Source organism: Chaetodon trifascialis, chromosome 3, assembly GCF_039877785.1.
Source record: "Chaetodon trifascialis isolate fChaTrf1 chromosome 3, fChaTrf1.hap1, whole genome shotgun sequence".
NCBI classification, from domain to species: Eukaryota; Metazoa; Chordata; class Actinopteri; order Chaetodontiformes; family Chaetodontidae; genus Chaetodon; species Chaetodon trifascialis.
In genome coordinates, this window is record NC_092058.1 from 11621574 (window position 1) to 11635775 (window position 14202).

The window sequence follows — 14202 nt, forward strand, 5'->3', positions numbered from 1 at the left end:
TGACTGGATCACAGATATCTCTCTCCATTTACACTGAACAATGAAACGTATTGAAAGGCAGAAATATTGACTGAATAGAAGGAACGGCTCACTGACTTGCGGGTTGATTTCATGGCTGACTTACTCTTTGAGTCAATGACTCTGAAATCAAGTATTGATTATCTCTTTGCTTTACATGCCTGCGGTATTTAAAGTTTTTTCTTCTGTTGAATTGAATTTAGTTTTCAATTAAGTTTAATTTTAGTTCATTTTCAATTTAAAGTTAAAGATACAAACAGTATCGAAAATAATGATTCATATATCTCAGGTCTTTCCAAACATGTCATTTCATTTAATGTCTGCACTGTTGGTGGCAGAGCTTTGTCCATTTCCTTTGGCAAATCTTTTTGCCATTTAGTAGTTTACATATGATGAAAATACAGGGTCTTACTCATTTGTTAACATTTTTTTGCATATATTAACACTCTGCACAGGCTACTACAGGACAGTGACTTTATCTTTTCTAAGACATAGCGTGTGTGTTTTTTTTCATCCTCCAGGAGCTTAATGTGCGGCAGTTGACACTGTCAACAGACAAGGACAAGTACGGCATCCGTCTCAGAGCCGAGCCAGACCACATGGTGCTGGGCAAGAGACTAAAGGGAGCCTTCAAAGCTGTCACTGCTTCTATCAAGGAGCTCACCAACGAACAGCTAGAGACCTTCCAGAAGACAGGTATTGCTGCGTGTGTGGCTGTGTCGTCAAAAAAGCATAAAATCTGAACTCATGACGTAAAAATCACACACAGGGTGCAAAGAAACTAAAACTTTCCAGCAGTGTAAATGCACGTGAGCAGCGTAATATAGCTGACAAGTTTGCATTAACACACTAAATTTAAGCAGTAAGCAATGATTTTGTTTACCAAGCAATTCATTAGTGAATATCAGCAGTAATATCCTTTATTCAATCATGTGTTCATAAAGTAGTGAACCTCCTTGCTTGTGAACGACTGAGCCTTTCCAGGATGCCCCAGTTATGCCAACTTGTTTGACATAAGCAGATATTTACAAAAAATTCATCGAAGCTGATGAGATAAAACCTTAAATGTATTGTTTTTGAACTGTTTTCAATCGAGTACATGTCAGAACGGATTAGCTAGTGATCGCATTCTGTTTCATTTATGTTTTACACAGTGTCTCAACTTTTTTTGGGATCGGGGTCAAATTTATTTCACCAGAAACTCAACTATGAGTCCTTCCAATGAAGTCGAGCACAGGCAGACGGCCAGTTTATCCTCAGAAGGCAAACCCTAACCCTGCTGAAACTATAATCAGAGCTCCAGTACGGATCAAAGCAGTGCAAGGTATCTTGTCTCTCCAATTATAGAAAGACGAGGAGAGCCCCCAGAGTCTCTGGGGAAAGAGGCAGTGGAGGTCAGCTGGGCTGTGGGAACTTAATGTTTGAAGTCCAGCCAATGGGATGGGCGAGCGAGGATGAATGATGGAAGGAAAGAGATCGATGTGGTGGAGGATGGTGAAAAAATGATGGAGACAGGAGACACAGATGAGGATGTGCACAGCGAAACAACATTTGATTTGTGATCACAGGCCAGATGTGCAAAACCCGCTTTGCATCGTCTAACTTTGTTTGAAGGAACAGTTCAACACATAAGTAAATGTGAAGCTACAGCTGGCAGCCTGTTAGGTTAGCTTAGCACAAAGACTGGAAGCAAGGGAGACAGCTAGCCTGGCTCTGTCAGATGTCCTGAAATGAAAGAAGGTGGACTAAAAAAAAACCAAATCAGTTACATCAGTCAGTTAGTGGAAGTTACACTGCCTCTGAAGTTACAGCTCACATTCAGTTGAGGGTCTACTTTTAACCTCTTGAGCAATTTCTATCTCAAAATCCATGACTCAAAAAAAAAAAAAACACTGTCCAATTTACTGTAAGGGTGGTAGTTAGGCCATTGGTTGTATTACTCATTATTCTTTACCTGTATCCCATCATTTTGACCGTGCAGAAGAAAAGAGGTGAAGAGAGAAGGAGGAAAAGAGCAGAGAAGGAGGGAGGGACACAGGAAATCAAAGCATGGAAATCTCAGATTAGAGAGAAACGGAGTGACCGTTTCACCCAGCCTCTGGGTGTGGAGAAGTGAAGAGGAGAGGAGAACACGGTCATGGTTTTTAGTCAGAACACAGACGTGGGTAATTGCTGCTGCTGGCAAAATGGAGATATGAACCTGACTAGATTGGGTTTGCTGTATTGTTTAAAACCTCCGGTTTCGTGCAGACGTGGCCAGGAAGACCGCAATGTAAGGAATCGCAAAATGCAGGCAAATATATGTTCAGACCCCAGCTAAGTCCAAACAAAGCCTGGGCCCGCATGCAAGTTAGCAGAGCGCTTTATTCAGAAAGACTGGCTGTAAGTGAAACCTTTTTAAGAATCCTTCGCAAGGTACGAACACTGCCAAATAGGGACTGATTTCACACAGTCTGTTGGCAGTTTATTCACATTTAATTAGGAGAATAGTGGGGGACAACATTGTTTATCATCAGATTTGCACTAAAGTCTGTAGCCAGCATTGATTTAATCATACTGGGCCTCAATAATCTGTTCTCAAATGCATCCATGCACATTCATCGGCACTTAAACAATCCATTTTTTGAGGATCCTTTTAGATTTTCACAGGAAAACATTTGAAAGTCTGTGACACTTGTCTACTTGAATTATTATTTATTATCTGTTTTAATTGGTACGCAGTGATGTAAGTGACTTCTCAGCAGTTCAGCCGTTTTCACTCAACATCAATTTTGCTATTTGTAATAGCAAATGTTTAATGTGTGTGCATTAACTATGGTTTGACTCATTTTCATGCCCCCTGGTGGGTTTGTATGGGCTTTATAATTTATGGCTGTTCAGACATGTGGTCTGATGGTGCAGAGGCACAGTGGGGCTCCATGGCGTTGAGTTCTGTATGAACAGCACATTTACTGTGTGAGAAGTGGTTGCTGTTTGTCTGTGAGTATGTATGTAAAGTATGTTATTGTGTGCTGTCATATAATGATGTTCATTTTTATGCTCAGTACCATAACTTTATACTGTTGTGGTTCATTGTAAGGATCCATCATGGTGGACGGCCATGAGCTTCACGAGGAGGACCTGAGGCTGATGTACACCTTCGACCAGAGCTCTGGCTCAGCCGCACAGTATGAAGCACACTCTGATGCACAGGTAAGAAAATCATTTTGGCATGAGACACCTTTGCATGCAAATTGAACACCCTTCAGCAAAAAAGAAGCAAAAATGATTTCATTCTTGATTTGCTCTAGACAAACATAGCGTCCTTGTTTAAACTACGGTATAGAGTGTGTGGTTATTCATAGTGCAGTCTTTATGCTATGCTAAGCTTAATACCTCCTGGCTGTAGCTTCATATGCAGAGTACAGACATGATGCTCGTTCTTCTCATTAACTCTCGGCAAGAATGAGGAGTTAACTTCAGTATGGATACCTAGAAAAATACATGTATAAACACGCACACACACGCCCTCCACCACTACCCCTCTCTCCTGACTGCTACATTACTAAGTGTAGATTGAGCTGGAAAGTGTACTGTAAGTGGATCTAAGAACGTACAGGCTCCTGTGCTGCTGCACCAAGCTGCCATATACTGTAAATGCATTTATGTTTCTTTACTGTGAGTGTGATGTATGAAATCATTTCACGGCTAAGTGGAAACCTGCATGTATGCGTTTCCCACAGGCCCTCTCTAATCAGTGCTCCTCCAACCGTATACACACCACACGGCTGCACCTTAATACCAGTTTACAGAGCTGGCTTTTTAATTCTCTCTGTTGCTCTCGCTTGCTCGCACTGACTCTCCCGCACCCATCTGTCTGTCTCTCTGTTCTCCCTCATATACTGCTTCTCCGTTTGCTTTGTGTGCTTTCCTCTGTCGCCCTGTCATCCCTGGCCCTCCTTCTTCCCATGGTAAAGTGTTCAGTGCTGGCAGCAGCTCAGCCTCACACAATATGACACTCATTTGACTTTAGAGACTCACACAGGCTACAATATTGTCATTATTGCTGCTTGGTTGGTCCTTTTCTTCTTTTTAATCTTTGCATTATACAGTTTCGGGTTTATTTCATAAAGATCTCTCTTGCTGTCTCTGGTTTTTAGCCTGCCTTTTCAGTTTTAGTTCAGTTTGTAGCTTGAGGCTGAGCGTCTCAGCGGCTCCAGTAAACACATGATATCAGAAGACGAATGCTACATTAATGTCTTCATACTTTGTGCAATTCTGTCACTCTGCTATTATTCTGTCAAATGAATATTACATTAATTGTGGGGTGTACATGACTGTAGTAAAAGAAACTGATTTTAAATTTCCTCTGCCATCATTACAGTAGCACAAATATTTAATGCACGCCTTAACTCAGTGGTGGGGAACCTTCCTCCTTTCAAGGGCCATTTCAATTTTTATAACAACTTTCGAGGGCCATACTAAATTACTGAACACATATATCAAACTAACCTCTGTGCTGACTGGAACTGCTTCTCTTTGGCAAGGTGTCTGATGACGGTGATGATGCTACTCACAGCTCGTTTTGTGTCAGTCAGTCTCGAGCAGAACTGAGTATTTGCAGGAGTCAGGTCTGAGAAGAGTTGGAGGTTGTTGCTTGGCAGCTTTATTATTTCATGTAGTAGGTTGTGAGGCACATCAGCTGGTTCCATATTAAACAGTGTAGCGAATATGTTCAGTTCCTTGTGTTTACTTTCCATGTCCTGAAACCTCTCATCAAATACCTGAAGGAGTTTTCACACCTAGCAGCATATTCAGACGTCAGAGCTGCTTTTATTCTTGCGGAGTAGGAAAATCCAGAGTTTCCTCTTTCCAGTTGCACTTGCTGCAGCTTTAATTTCACTTCAAATGATTTCACGTGGGAAAGCACAGAGCTCAGAAGCTGCTGGAGCTTCAGGTTCGGCTCTGAGGTACTTGGTAATGTCCACCATGAAGGCCAAATCACACAGACACTTGATAACACTGAGTTTTGCTTTCACAGGTTTTCTCTTCATCTCTATAAATTATTCCAGACAAACAGACTCTTGGAAACTATTTTAGTTGGACCAGTGCAGCAGCTCTGCAGCAGCTCTGCAGTAGCAACAAGGCACTTCATCACAAATTCTCTTTCTGAATGAGGTTTCAGCTTCTCAGCTATTAGCTCGCTCACCACAAAACCTGCCTACATAACACTGTCTCTGTCAGAGTGTGGTCTTTCAAAAGCTGCTTGGTGGGCACCCAAACTCTGCAGAGGAGCGTTAACTTTATCGAAGCTCACCCAGTTTAGCATGTTTGTAGCAGTAAAGATTCTTGAAATTCACCTTTTTCATCACTATGAGCTCATCCCCACAAACTAACTTTAGCACTGTGGCTTTCCTTTTACTTCAACAAAAAACTGTCCTTTGTCCACTCTGCTTTCCTTTTCTTGGCAGTCGCCATCATACATTGTTGTGATATCAACCTGTGAGATGCTTTTTTTGTACTTATGAATTGCCTCATGGGTTGCGGGCTGTATGTGGCCCGGAGGCTCCCCACACCTTCCTTAACTTCATGACTGCATCCTCCTCAAAAGTCTGAGTCGTTTACAAGCGAGGATGGAGCGAGGTTCAGCACTCTGAGAAACATGATTGTACTAAGGATATCACTTCATGGGCTCGGGAACACTTTGTAAAACCGCTGTTGTAAACATAGTTCATTTGCAAATGATTTATTCTGTTTTTATCTATGTTATACACAACTTTTTGGAATTGGGGTTGGAGGAAAAAACTCCCTCTGGCCCAGATTCATAAATTAAATAAACTCAGATGGGGCAGTCTTCTTGACAGTCTTTGGAAACATTCCAATAGTTCTGTGATCAGTTCAACATGTAGCTTCAACTCTGCTGTTGTCCTTTAGGTCCTGGTGCTGCTGGATGTCACCCCTGACCAGTCCATGCTGGATGAAGGCGTTGCCCGAGAGGTCATCAACCGCATTCAGAAACTACGCAAGAAGGTGGGACAATTATTTCAGGAGCACTCCTAGCTCTGGAAGCAGGAGTGACACATAACACACCACTAGTGAATTTTACAATCCAGTGTCTAATTAATAGAATATGACACATTTGAAACACTTTGCCAATACATGCAATCAGGGCTGTGCCAGGGTGAGCAAAACACACCACTGAGGCTGTTTGAGGAGTTGTTCTGGAAGACATTCAAGGCTGTTGGGTGATGAGTAATGTATGACCGATAAGCAGCAAAGAGGAAATCGAGTGTAAGTATGAGAAGCGTTCAGGAACCCAGCACGTCAGGACTCAAATATTTACACAGCATTCTGTTTGGTATTTTAAAGGATGATGACAACAACCTGCACGTCCTCCCCTGGCAGAGTTGTGACGCTGCAGGCTCTCTAGGTTTAGAAATGCACTGTTAAAATACTTGTGCAGTATTTTGATCAGTACAGTGGAGCTAAATGTTGATTCGATGAACAGAAAATGTATAAGAACTAAGTATATAAGTATTTATTAAAGGTCCAGTATGTAGGAATTAGGGGGATCTGTTGGCAGAAATGAAATATAGTATTCATATGTTTTCATTAAAATAGGTGTTTTTGTTCCCTTAGAGTATGAGTGTGGGTCTTCTTTCACAGAGTCTGTCATTTTGCACCGCCATGTTCTATAGTAGCCCAGAACGGACAAACCAAACACTGGATCCAGAAAGCATGTTTTGTGGTTTTCATGGCTACTATAGGGGAGGATGAGACGAGGGGTATTCAGCTGGTTGCAGTTAGCAACGTCACTGCTGGATGAAATCTTCCACATTTGGACCTATAAGAAAAATACTTGTCAGTCTTGTTTTACAGCTTCTCAGCTGTGACAAACTCTTCTCATTATAATATACGCATTAGAAAAAGTTGAAATGTGATGAGGAAAATGAGAAATATTGTTTTGGAAAATAGTGAATAGATTAATGATTGAATCTGTACCAAAACCAAAAAATGTTTTTACCACAATTTGTCACTTCTGGGCCTCCAAAAAAAAGTAATCTCATGACATCACGTTGAAACCGATAGTGAAAATAATCATTAGTTGCAGCTCCACCATGTTCTCCATGCTTAAAAAAAAAAAATAGCTGTATTTTTTTTGTTACACCCCCCCCCCCCCTTTGATCACCCCGCCCTCCCCCCTTCCTCTTTATGTCCGATGCTAATTTTGTCAGGGCAGTTCTGAAATCTTTCCACTGCAGCGTCACAGTGAGAAGTTTCTCCATCATAAGGCAGGCTTAATGGAAGCTTAATTACAGTCTGGCCCCTTTCAGATTCTAATGTTGGAGCTTTGAAGTGGTCTGGGGAGTAAAGACGGATTAGCCAACAGCCCCTTGTTTTCACAAGCAACAAACAGTTTTTTCCGTCCCCCTATAGCAGTGGTGTGCACTGGCTCCCGGCCAGGCTAAATTCCTCCAGTTATTTCAAACTGAGATCTGTTAGGAATTTTCCACCCCGGGGATGGGAATTAATTTTTAACAATTCTTTTGACATGTTTGCTAGTAGATTGTAGGTGTGCATGTGTGTTTTTGTCAGCGTTTGAGTGGGTGTTTGTGTCTTGCGTCTGAACATATGCAGGGTTGAGAAACAGGGGTCAGCATTTCCCATTTTTTGTTTGTTTGTTTTATTGGACTGCTCACAAACTGGAGATCTCTATAGCTCCATCTGACGTGTTCACATATGCACACACACACACGAAATGTACCAGCCCCTTCAGGGAAGGGTCAGTACCTTGACTTGGCAGGAAAAGCCTATAAACCTTCCTCCATTGATTGACTGCTCCTCTGTATCTAGCTAACGTTATTCCTCTGCCCTTGAGCCACATACTGCAATTGGAGTGTGCGTATGAGTTTGTGAGTGTGCGCGTGTGTGTGTGTGTGTACTGCACAGCCAATATGAATGTGTGTGGCTGTGCACAGGCGTGCGCGGCTGCACACTGCAGATTAGGATGAGATCAATGTGTTTGAATGTGTCAAGGTTAGAGGAAGCTGGCAGCACACAATGCCAAAATAGATGGGCTTTCATCCAACGAAAAAACCTGCCTGCATTTCCTCCTGCCTTTATTTGTTCCTATACTGTCTGTTTTTGCCTTTTAATCCCTACCCTCTTTTTTGTCTGCCCTTCCATTTTGTTTAACCCCCACCCCCTTTACCACCTTTGTTCAGGTAACTGTTTCTTCCAGATTGTATTTACTTATAGAAGAGAACAAAAGCTCCAAAGAGGTTTACTTGTCACAAAATTGTAATTCTTCTTGTCCTTGACAGTCATTTGCTTTCATCCAGATAACAGCTTTTTCTAATCCAAATTGCAGATTATTGTGTTTTGTTGTTTGAAGAGCTACTGAAGCAGTACTTTTAGCATATTTACTCACTTATCGTTAGTAAATCATTGTGTCTTTCAGCCCTTCTGATACTGTAGAAACTTTCGGATAAACACTGTTTGGTACAAATGAACATATTAAAACCCACGACCTGCTCTACTATTCTCAATCACTTGTCTCTCAGGGCCATTTGGTGCCATCAGATGAGATAACCGTGCACTACCGCTGCCAGCCACAGGGGGAGTACTTGGACTCTGTGATCCAGGCTCACACTGACTTTATCCTGGCTACCACCAAGGCTCCACTGTTGCCCTTCCCGGTCCCCAAGACCGCCAGCGTCATCATCGAAGAAAAGACTCAGGTATGAAAGGACACCTTGGGGCAGAGGGGGCCATTGGTTGCTTGTTTTAGTTTGATGCAAGTTCAGTTCAACAGGCAGCTTGTTGTGTACCACATTATGAAACGTGTTGGGAACAGACAATGTGATCATAAGTGTGAATAATATTTCAATGGTTGATTTTAGGGCCAAAATGTCTTTTTAATCGTGGCAGTTTTTATCTCATTCCACTTATGACTGCTCTCTGAATGTATTTAAGTTGGTACAACTAAGGTGTTTTTGGTTGTGTTTTTTTGCAGCTGAAGGGCTCAGACCTGGAGTTAACCATAATAAAGGGCTCTTCAGCCCCTCTGGCTCCTCTAAATGGACCAGCTTGCACTTATGTGAACCTCAGGGTGAAGGTCAACAACAAAGAACAAGGTAACATGTGGGAACCATAGAGGAAGTCTGTTTCTCCAGCCAGGAAAGTGTTAACAGCAATATGTTGAACAGTTAAAATGTCTTTGGTTATTTAGGAAATTGAAGCTCTGCTGATTTTTGTGATAGAAGGTTACATACTAGGCCTGTTAACGTCATTAGCAATCCTGTCTGACTGGTTTGTTCTTCAGAGGGCGTGGTGCTGTTGGAGAATCCCAAAGGCGACAACAGACTAGACTTGGACAAGCTGAAGAAAGTGAGCAGCAGCATCTTTGGAACCAACAACACCCAGCTCAGATTCTTCAACGGCGGGACGGGTGAGAGCAGGTTTTGGCCCATCAGAGAGACATAAATGCAGCTCTTTCTCTTTCTCATCTTCCTCAATGAATCACTGTCACAGTAGAAACGTCTCATATTACTTGTGAGTGACTGTTGGTTATCCTATATGATTAAAGTACTGAACGTTTACTGTACTGTGGGGCCCCAAAAGGGACTAAATAAATTAGAACATTATTAAAAATATAACAACAAAAAAAGACTGAACAGTAAGTTATGTAGTGTAAAAACAGAAAATAAACAAACAATATATACAACAAATGATGAGACCGTAAACACTATATACAATGAAGTTTACAATGTGCAGGTGGTGAATGTACATGTTAAAAACTGGATTAATGTATTTATGCCTGATGGTCTGAGGATCCCTTTACCAGCAATGATCAATTGTTGTGTTTCGTTATTTTTTTGACTCGTCTCATAGCCTCTGATGGTTTTGTCAGGTTAGGTCCTCTGTAGTGATACAAATGCAAGTCTAAAGCTCCCCTGTGCTTGTCTGTTGATTACAGAGTTGACCAGTAAAGTGGACCTTCAAGCTCTGAGCGGGAAAACTTTGTCAGTGACTTCAGGCTCTTCCTCCCCTGGCCCCACCCCCACCACCGACTCTCCCCTTTGTCCTTATGTGAACCTGCTGCTCTGCAACGCACAACCAGCTGGTGAGACACACACACACACACACACACACACACACACACACGTACTGTACAGCCATGCACGTCTGATAAGTCGGTCCTTCCCACCATTAAAAGTCACTGTTTTTAATTACCAATCCCCTGGACAGACCAAAACCAACAGTGAATTTCTCATGCTGACAAGTTTTATTTTTGTCATCAAAGCTTTATTTAACAAAATGCACATAGCATCATAGCTCCAACAGGGTGGATGCTTTGTTTTTGACACTCAAACCACTGTCTGACCCAGACGCTTTAAAGTCCTCAATGGTTCTAAGAATAAACGTGATCTTTTTCTTAAGTAAAATTAGCCGTGCCACTCTGTATAAATCACAAATGAATGTCCTGTATTCATGTTTCAGATGGAGCCAATTTCAGTGGAATAGTCTGACACTTTCGAAAATAATTGTTGTATGCATGTTTTCCACTGTTGTGTTTATGACTTATGTCACCTGGCTGCACACCAGATATCCCCTTTAACCAAAAAAGATTCATTTATTGATTAATAGATTTCTTTGCTGAGAGTTAGCTCACAAAAAAATCTGGGGAAGCAGCTAACCTGGTCCTGTGCAGAGAAATAGTCCAGCATGTACCCTCTCATAAAACCGCAACTGTCTGCTGATCGAACCGTCAGCGGTTCGATCCCCACGTCCTCCAGTCTTGGGCAAAACCTTGAACCTTGGGTTGCTCCCCAGCTACTCGAGATGCACAAGCCAGTGCATTCCTAATTACCGCTCCCAAGCCCGGAGAAATGGGGAGGGGAGGGCAGGAAGGAAGGGCATCCTGCATAAAAAGCTTATGCCAGATTAAAAAAAAGTAGATATAACAAGTTAATTAATGAGCTCTAGTGCAGGTAAGCAGACTTCTTTTTTTATCCTTTGACAGAGTCAGGCTAGCTGCTCTGCTGTTTTTAGTCTTAATGCTAAGCTAAGCTAAGCTAACCGGCTGCTGGCTGTAGCTTCGCACAAAAAGAAAGCGAGTGTGTGTCCCAAAATGCGGAACTATTCCTTTAACTACTTTATATACTGTCAGGTACATTAAAATATAGCAATGCATCCAGTAACTGGAAACTGAAGCTGTCATTTGAATGCAGTTAGTTATTTTCCACAACTGGAATCAACGCATAATCAATGTAGTTGATCCCAGTGTTCATTGTGCTGAAGGAAATCTACTAAAATCCAGTTTTATCCTTTAAGTCATTCACATTCTTTCACCTCCACCCCTACATCTATCAATTGATCAGCCAGGCTTTCTCTCTCCCTCGTCTCCTCTTTTTGATCCATCCTTCCTCCTCTCTGCCTCCTCTCTTTTCCCATGGCAAGGCTTAGCTTGGTCACATCCCTTCCCAGGACTTGTGAACAAGGTTCACTAACAAGCCAATCATTTCTTCATTTGTAAAGGAAGTACAATCTGTCTAGTTCGCTTCTCCTCAATGCTTCTCTCTCTCCTCTAGAATGCCAGACAGGAGAGCTGGGCACCCTCCTGCTGGTGAACCCAGTGGGCCAGAATGGGCTCAACTTTTCAGGTCTGCTGTCTGAGGCTGCCAAGGTCTTCGGCCTCCGCAGCAGATATCTCAAGCTCTACCTGGATCAGGACCTCACCCAGGGTAAGATGAAAAGATGGATTTCATGCTGACTTTGCACCCAGTTTGCCCCGGGTGTAGCATCTACTTAGAGGGCTTTTAAACTGACTTAAGGTCAGTTGATGTACAGAGAATCAGATTGATCAGAACAGATTGATTAGAACTTATTGAGGGATGAAGGCTCTTCTGTCAGCTGGCACCAACATACGACACATTTAAGACAATGCGATTTATCATATTGACTTCAGGCTGCTCAGACATTTTAATTTCAGTGATATGATGATTATTTATGTTTATTATTTCATTTGAATTGTCTTCGCATCTCGCTGAAGCAAGGAAAACCAGGAGAGCTGAAAAGACTAAATTTTCAGTTTTCAGCTGACAGAGACAAATCAATTTGACTTCACAATATTGTTCCACATCCCAAACATGAAAGTGACTATGAGTTTTAGTTTTCTATACACAGTCAGATACTATAAATATCACTTTCTCTTTGTTTAGTCAACGTGCTTCAGTTGTGGTTCTGCAGCATAGGTTACATTAAAATTAATGAAATGCTAGAGGGGGTTGGATGTCCTCTCATCCATGAGTGAACAGGTCAGTTCGTAAGTAGCTCTGATATGATGGGACAAATTGGATGAAATAAAATGGTGCATTATGGATGAAAAATTTATTGCACATTGCTTAATGATGCTCAGTGTTTTTTCTTTTTAATTCAAATAAACTAAACCACCCTTCCCTTTGGAGATTTTTTTTGAAAACTGCAATTTTTGGTGATTGCTTAAATGTTTTTCCACAGTTAATTTCATCCAGAAATGTAAACAAACACATTTTGTGATTAATTCAACGTCTCTCTGGTTTCAGAGCTGCCAGCTGACTCATCAGTGAAATCCCTAGACACCAAAACTCTCTTTGTGAGAGTTCTTCCTACAACCGCCGAAGCATAAATCCAGAGATGCCGTCTGAGGATCTTGGCATCTGCTTTTGTCCCTGATGCCTCACAGGTTCCCTGAATTAAGTTTTTACCGCTAAAATCCCACAAACAGGCCCTTTGATGTAAAGTGAATTAATGGCATGAAGTGGTGTCAGTCATTTCGATCGTCTTTGGAAATCCTGATGCGAAAGCAGGCTTGTTTGTCAAGTTCACAACTGTTGATCTACAGAGTCACTATCACACACGTCTTGAAATTTCTGAGAGAAGTCCAGAAATTTTTATCTGTTTCAACCAATTCAAAGATGTGATGGTAGCTGTCATTAACAATCGTGTTTAGCCAAGACTTACAATACTGTTCTCCCTGTCGCACCTTCTTTCCCCCATACTGTCTTAAATTAGTCAGCAAATGACAGTTTTCTAAGAAAGCACAATGTGACGCCCGGCTATATTTATTCTGGACAGAGAAGAGATTTACATGATTTCCTCACCCAAGAGTGGATGCTCTTCAAGAACAGAATTATTATTCATACATAACAGATGAATAGACCAGCTGGGTATATGTGTGAATGTCACAGTGTGAAGTGGCCGGTCATGGGAAGTGGGAATTGTTTATTTGATGGACAGAAAACGAGACATCAAACTACACCAGAAAGAAATGCCAAAGGTTCATTTACCTCAAATTTAAAGATATTTTTCACTCATGTTTCAGTAAAGCTTGTTGGAAATAAAGGTTGTAGGGGACTGTTTCACCTTTCTAGCTGTCAATATTAACAATGGATGTGGTTTCATTTTTATGCTAATGACAAAAAATATTCCAGCTACTTTCCTTCAAGATTTATTTGAGGCGACCTTAGAACAGAGTAATTATTGCTGTGGCTCATAATTGGGAAACCAATTTGACCTATTGTGCTTACACACATTCTTGAATTTAACAGATAAACCTATTCTGTTCATTGCATTGGGAATTCTTTGACAGCTCTAAAGGCATTTAAGAGGTGAAATGGATTTTCAGGCCGCTGTACCTTCAGGACAAAAGGGTTCTCTAATAAAAGGAGCAACAAATGGATAATGTACTATTTTAAGTGACAAGTGGAATAAATCAAAGGTGGCTAAGAATCAGCATGTTTTCTTTCTGCTCCCTCAGACCTTTGTATGACAAGCGGGGAAACATTATCTGTGCAGACAGACTCAGCTGCAGATATGGAAATCTTTGTTTGCCTTTGTTCATGTGGTCACCTGAGACGTTTTGACAGACTTGTCGTACTTTCTTTAACAACAGCAAATAAAACAAAAAGGATTCTCTATGTCTTCAGCAGCTATCAGTGAATTTAAAGATAGTAGTCTGACTAGTTTGGTAAATATGCCTATTCACTTGAGTGTGATGAAAAGATTGATACCACTCTCAAGTCTTTTCAATATGTATCCATAGCCAGCAGCTGCTCAGCTTAGCTTAGCTTAGCATAAAGACTGGAAACAGGAAAGCAGCTTGCCTAGCTAGGTAGCAAGGTAATGAAATCTGACTACTGGCATTTCTTTCAAATTACAAGA

The 14202-nt window shown here is 41.5% G+C and overlaps 1 protein-coding gene across 1 annotated transcript in view; it reads left to right on the forward strand.

The window, feature by feature from the left end:
* Positions 1 to 13950, forward strand: part of iars1 (isoleucyl-tRNA synthetase 1) — a 55142-nt gene extending 41192 nt beyond the window's left edge. The window contains exons 26-34 of the mRNA XM_070959099.1: positions 540 to 714; positions 3098 to 3210; positions 5932 to 6027; positions 8562 to 8738; positions 9014 to 9134; positions 9323 to 9448; positions 9977 to 10123; positions 11592 to 11744; positions 12585 to 13950. Of these exons, the coding sequence (XP_070815200.1) occupies positions 540 to 714; positions 3098 to 3210; positions 5932 to 6027; positions 8562 to 8738; positions 9014 to 9134; positions 9323 to 9448; positions 9977 to 10123; positions 11592 to 11744; positions 12585 to 12667 (1191 nt within the window). The 3' untranslated portion in view covers positions 12668 to 13950. The remainder of the gene's footprint in view (positions 1 to 539; positions 715 to 3097; positions 3211 to 5931; positions 6028 to 8561; positions 8739 to 9013; positions 9135 to 9322; positions 9449 to 9976; positions 10124 to 11591; positions 11745 to 12584) is intronic.
* The last annotated feature ends 252 nt before the right edge of the window (positions 13951 to 14202 follow it).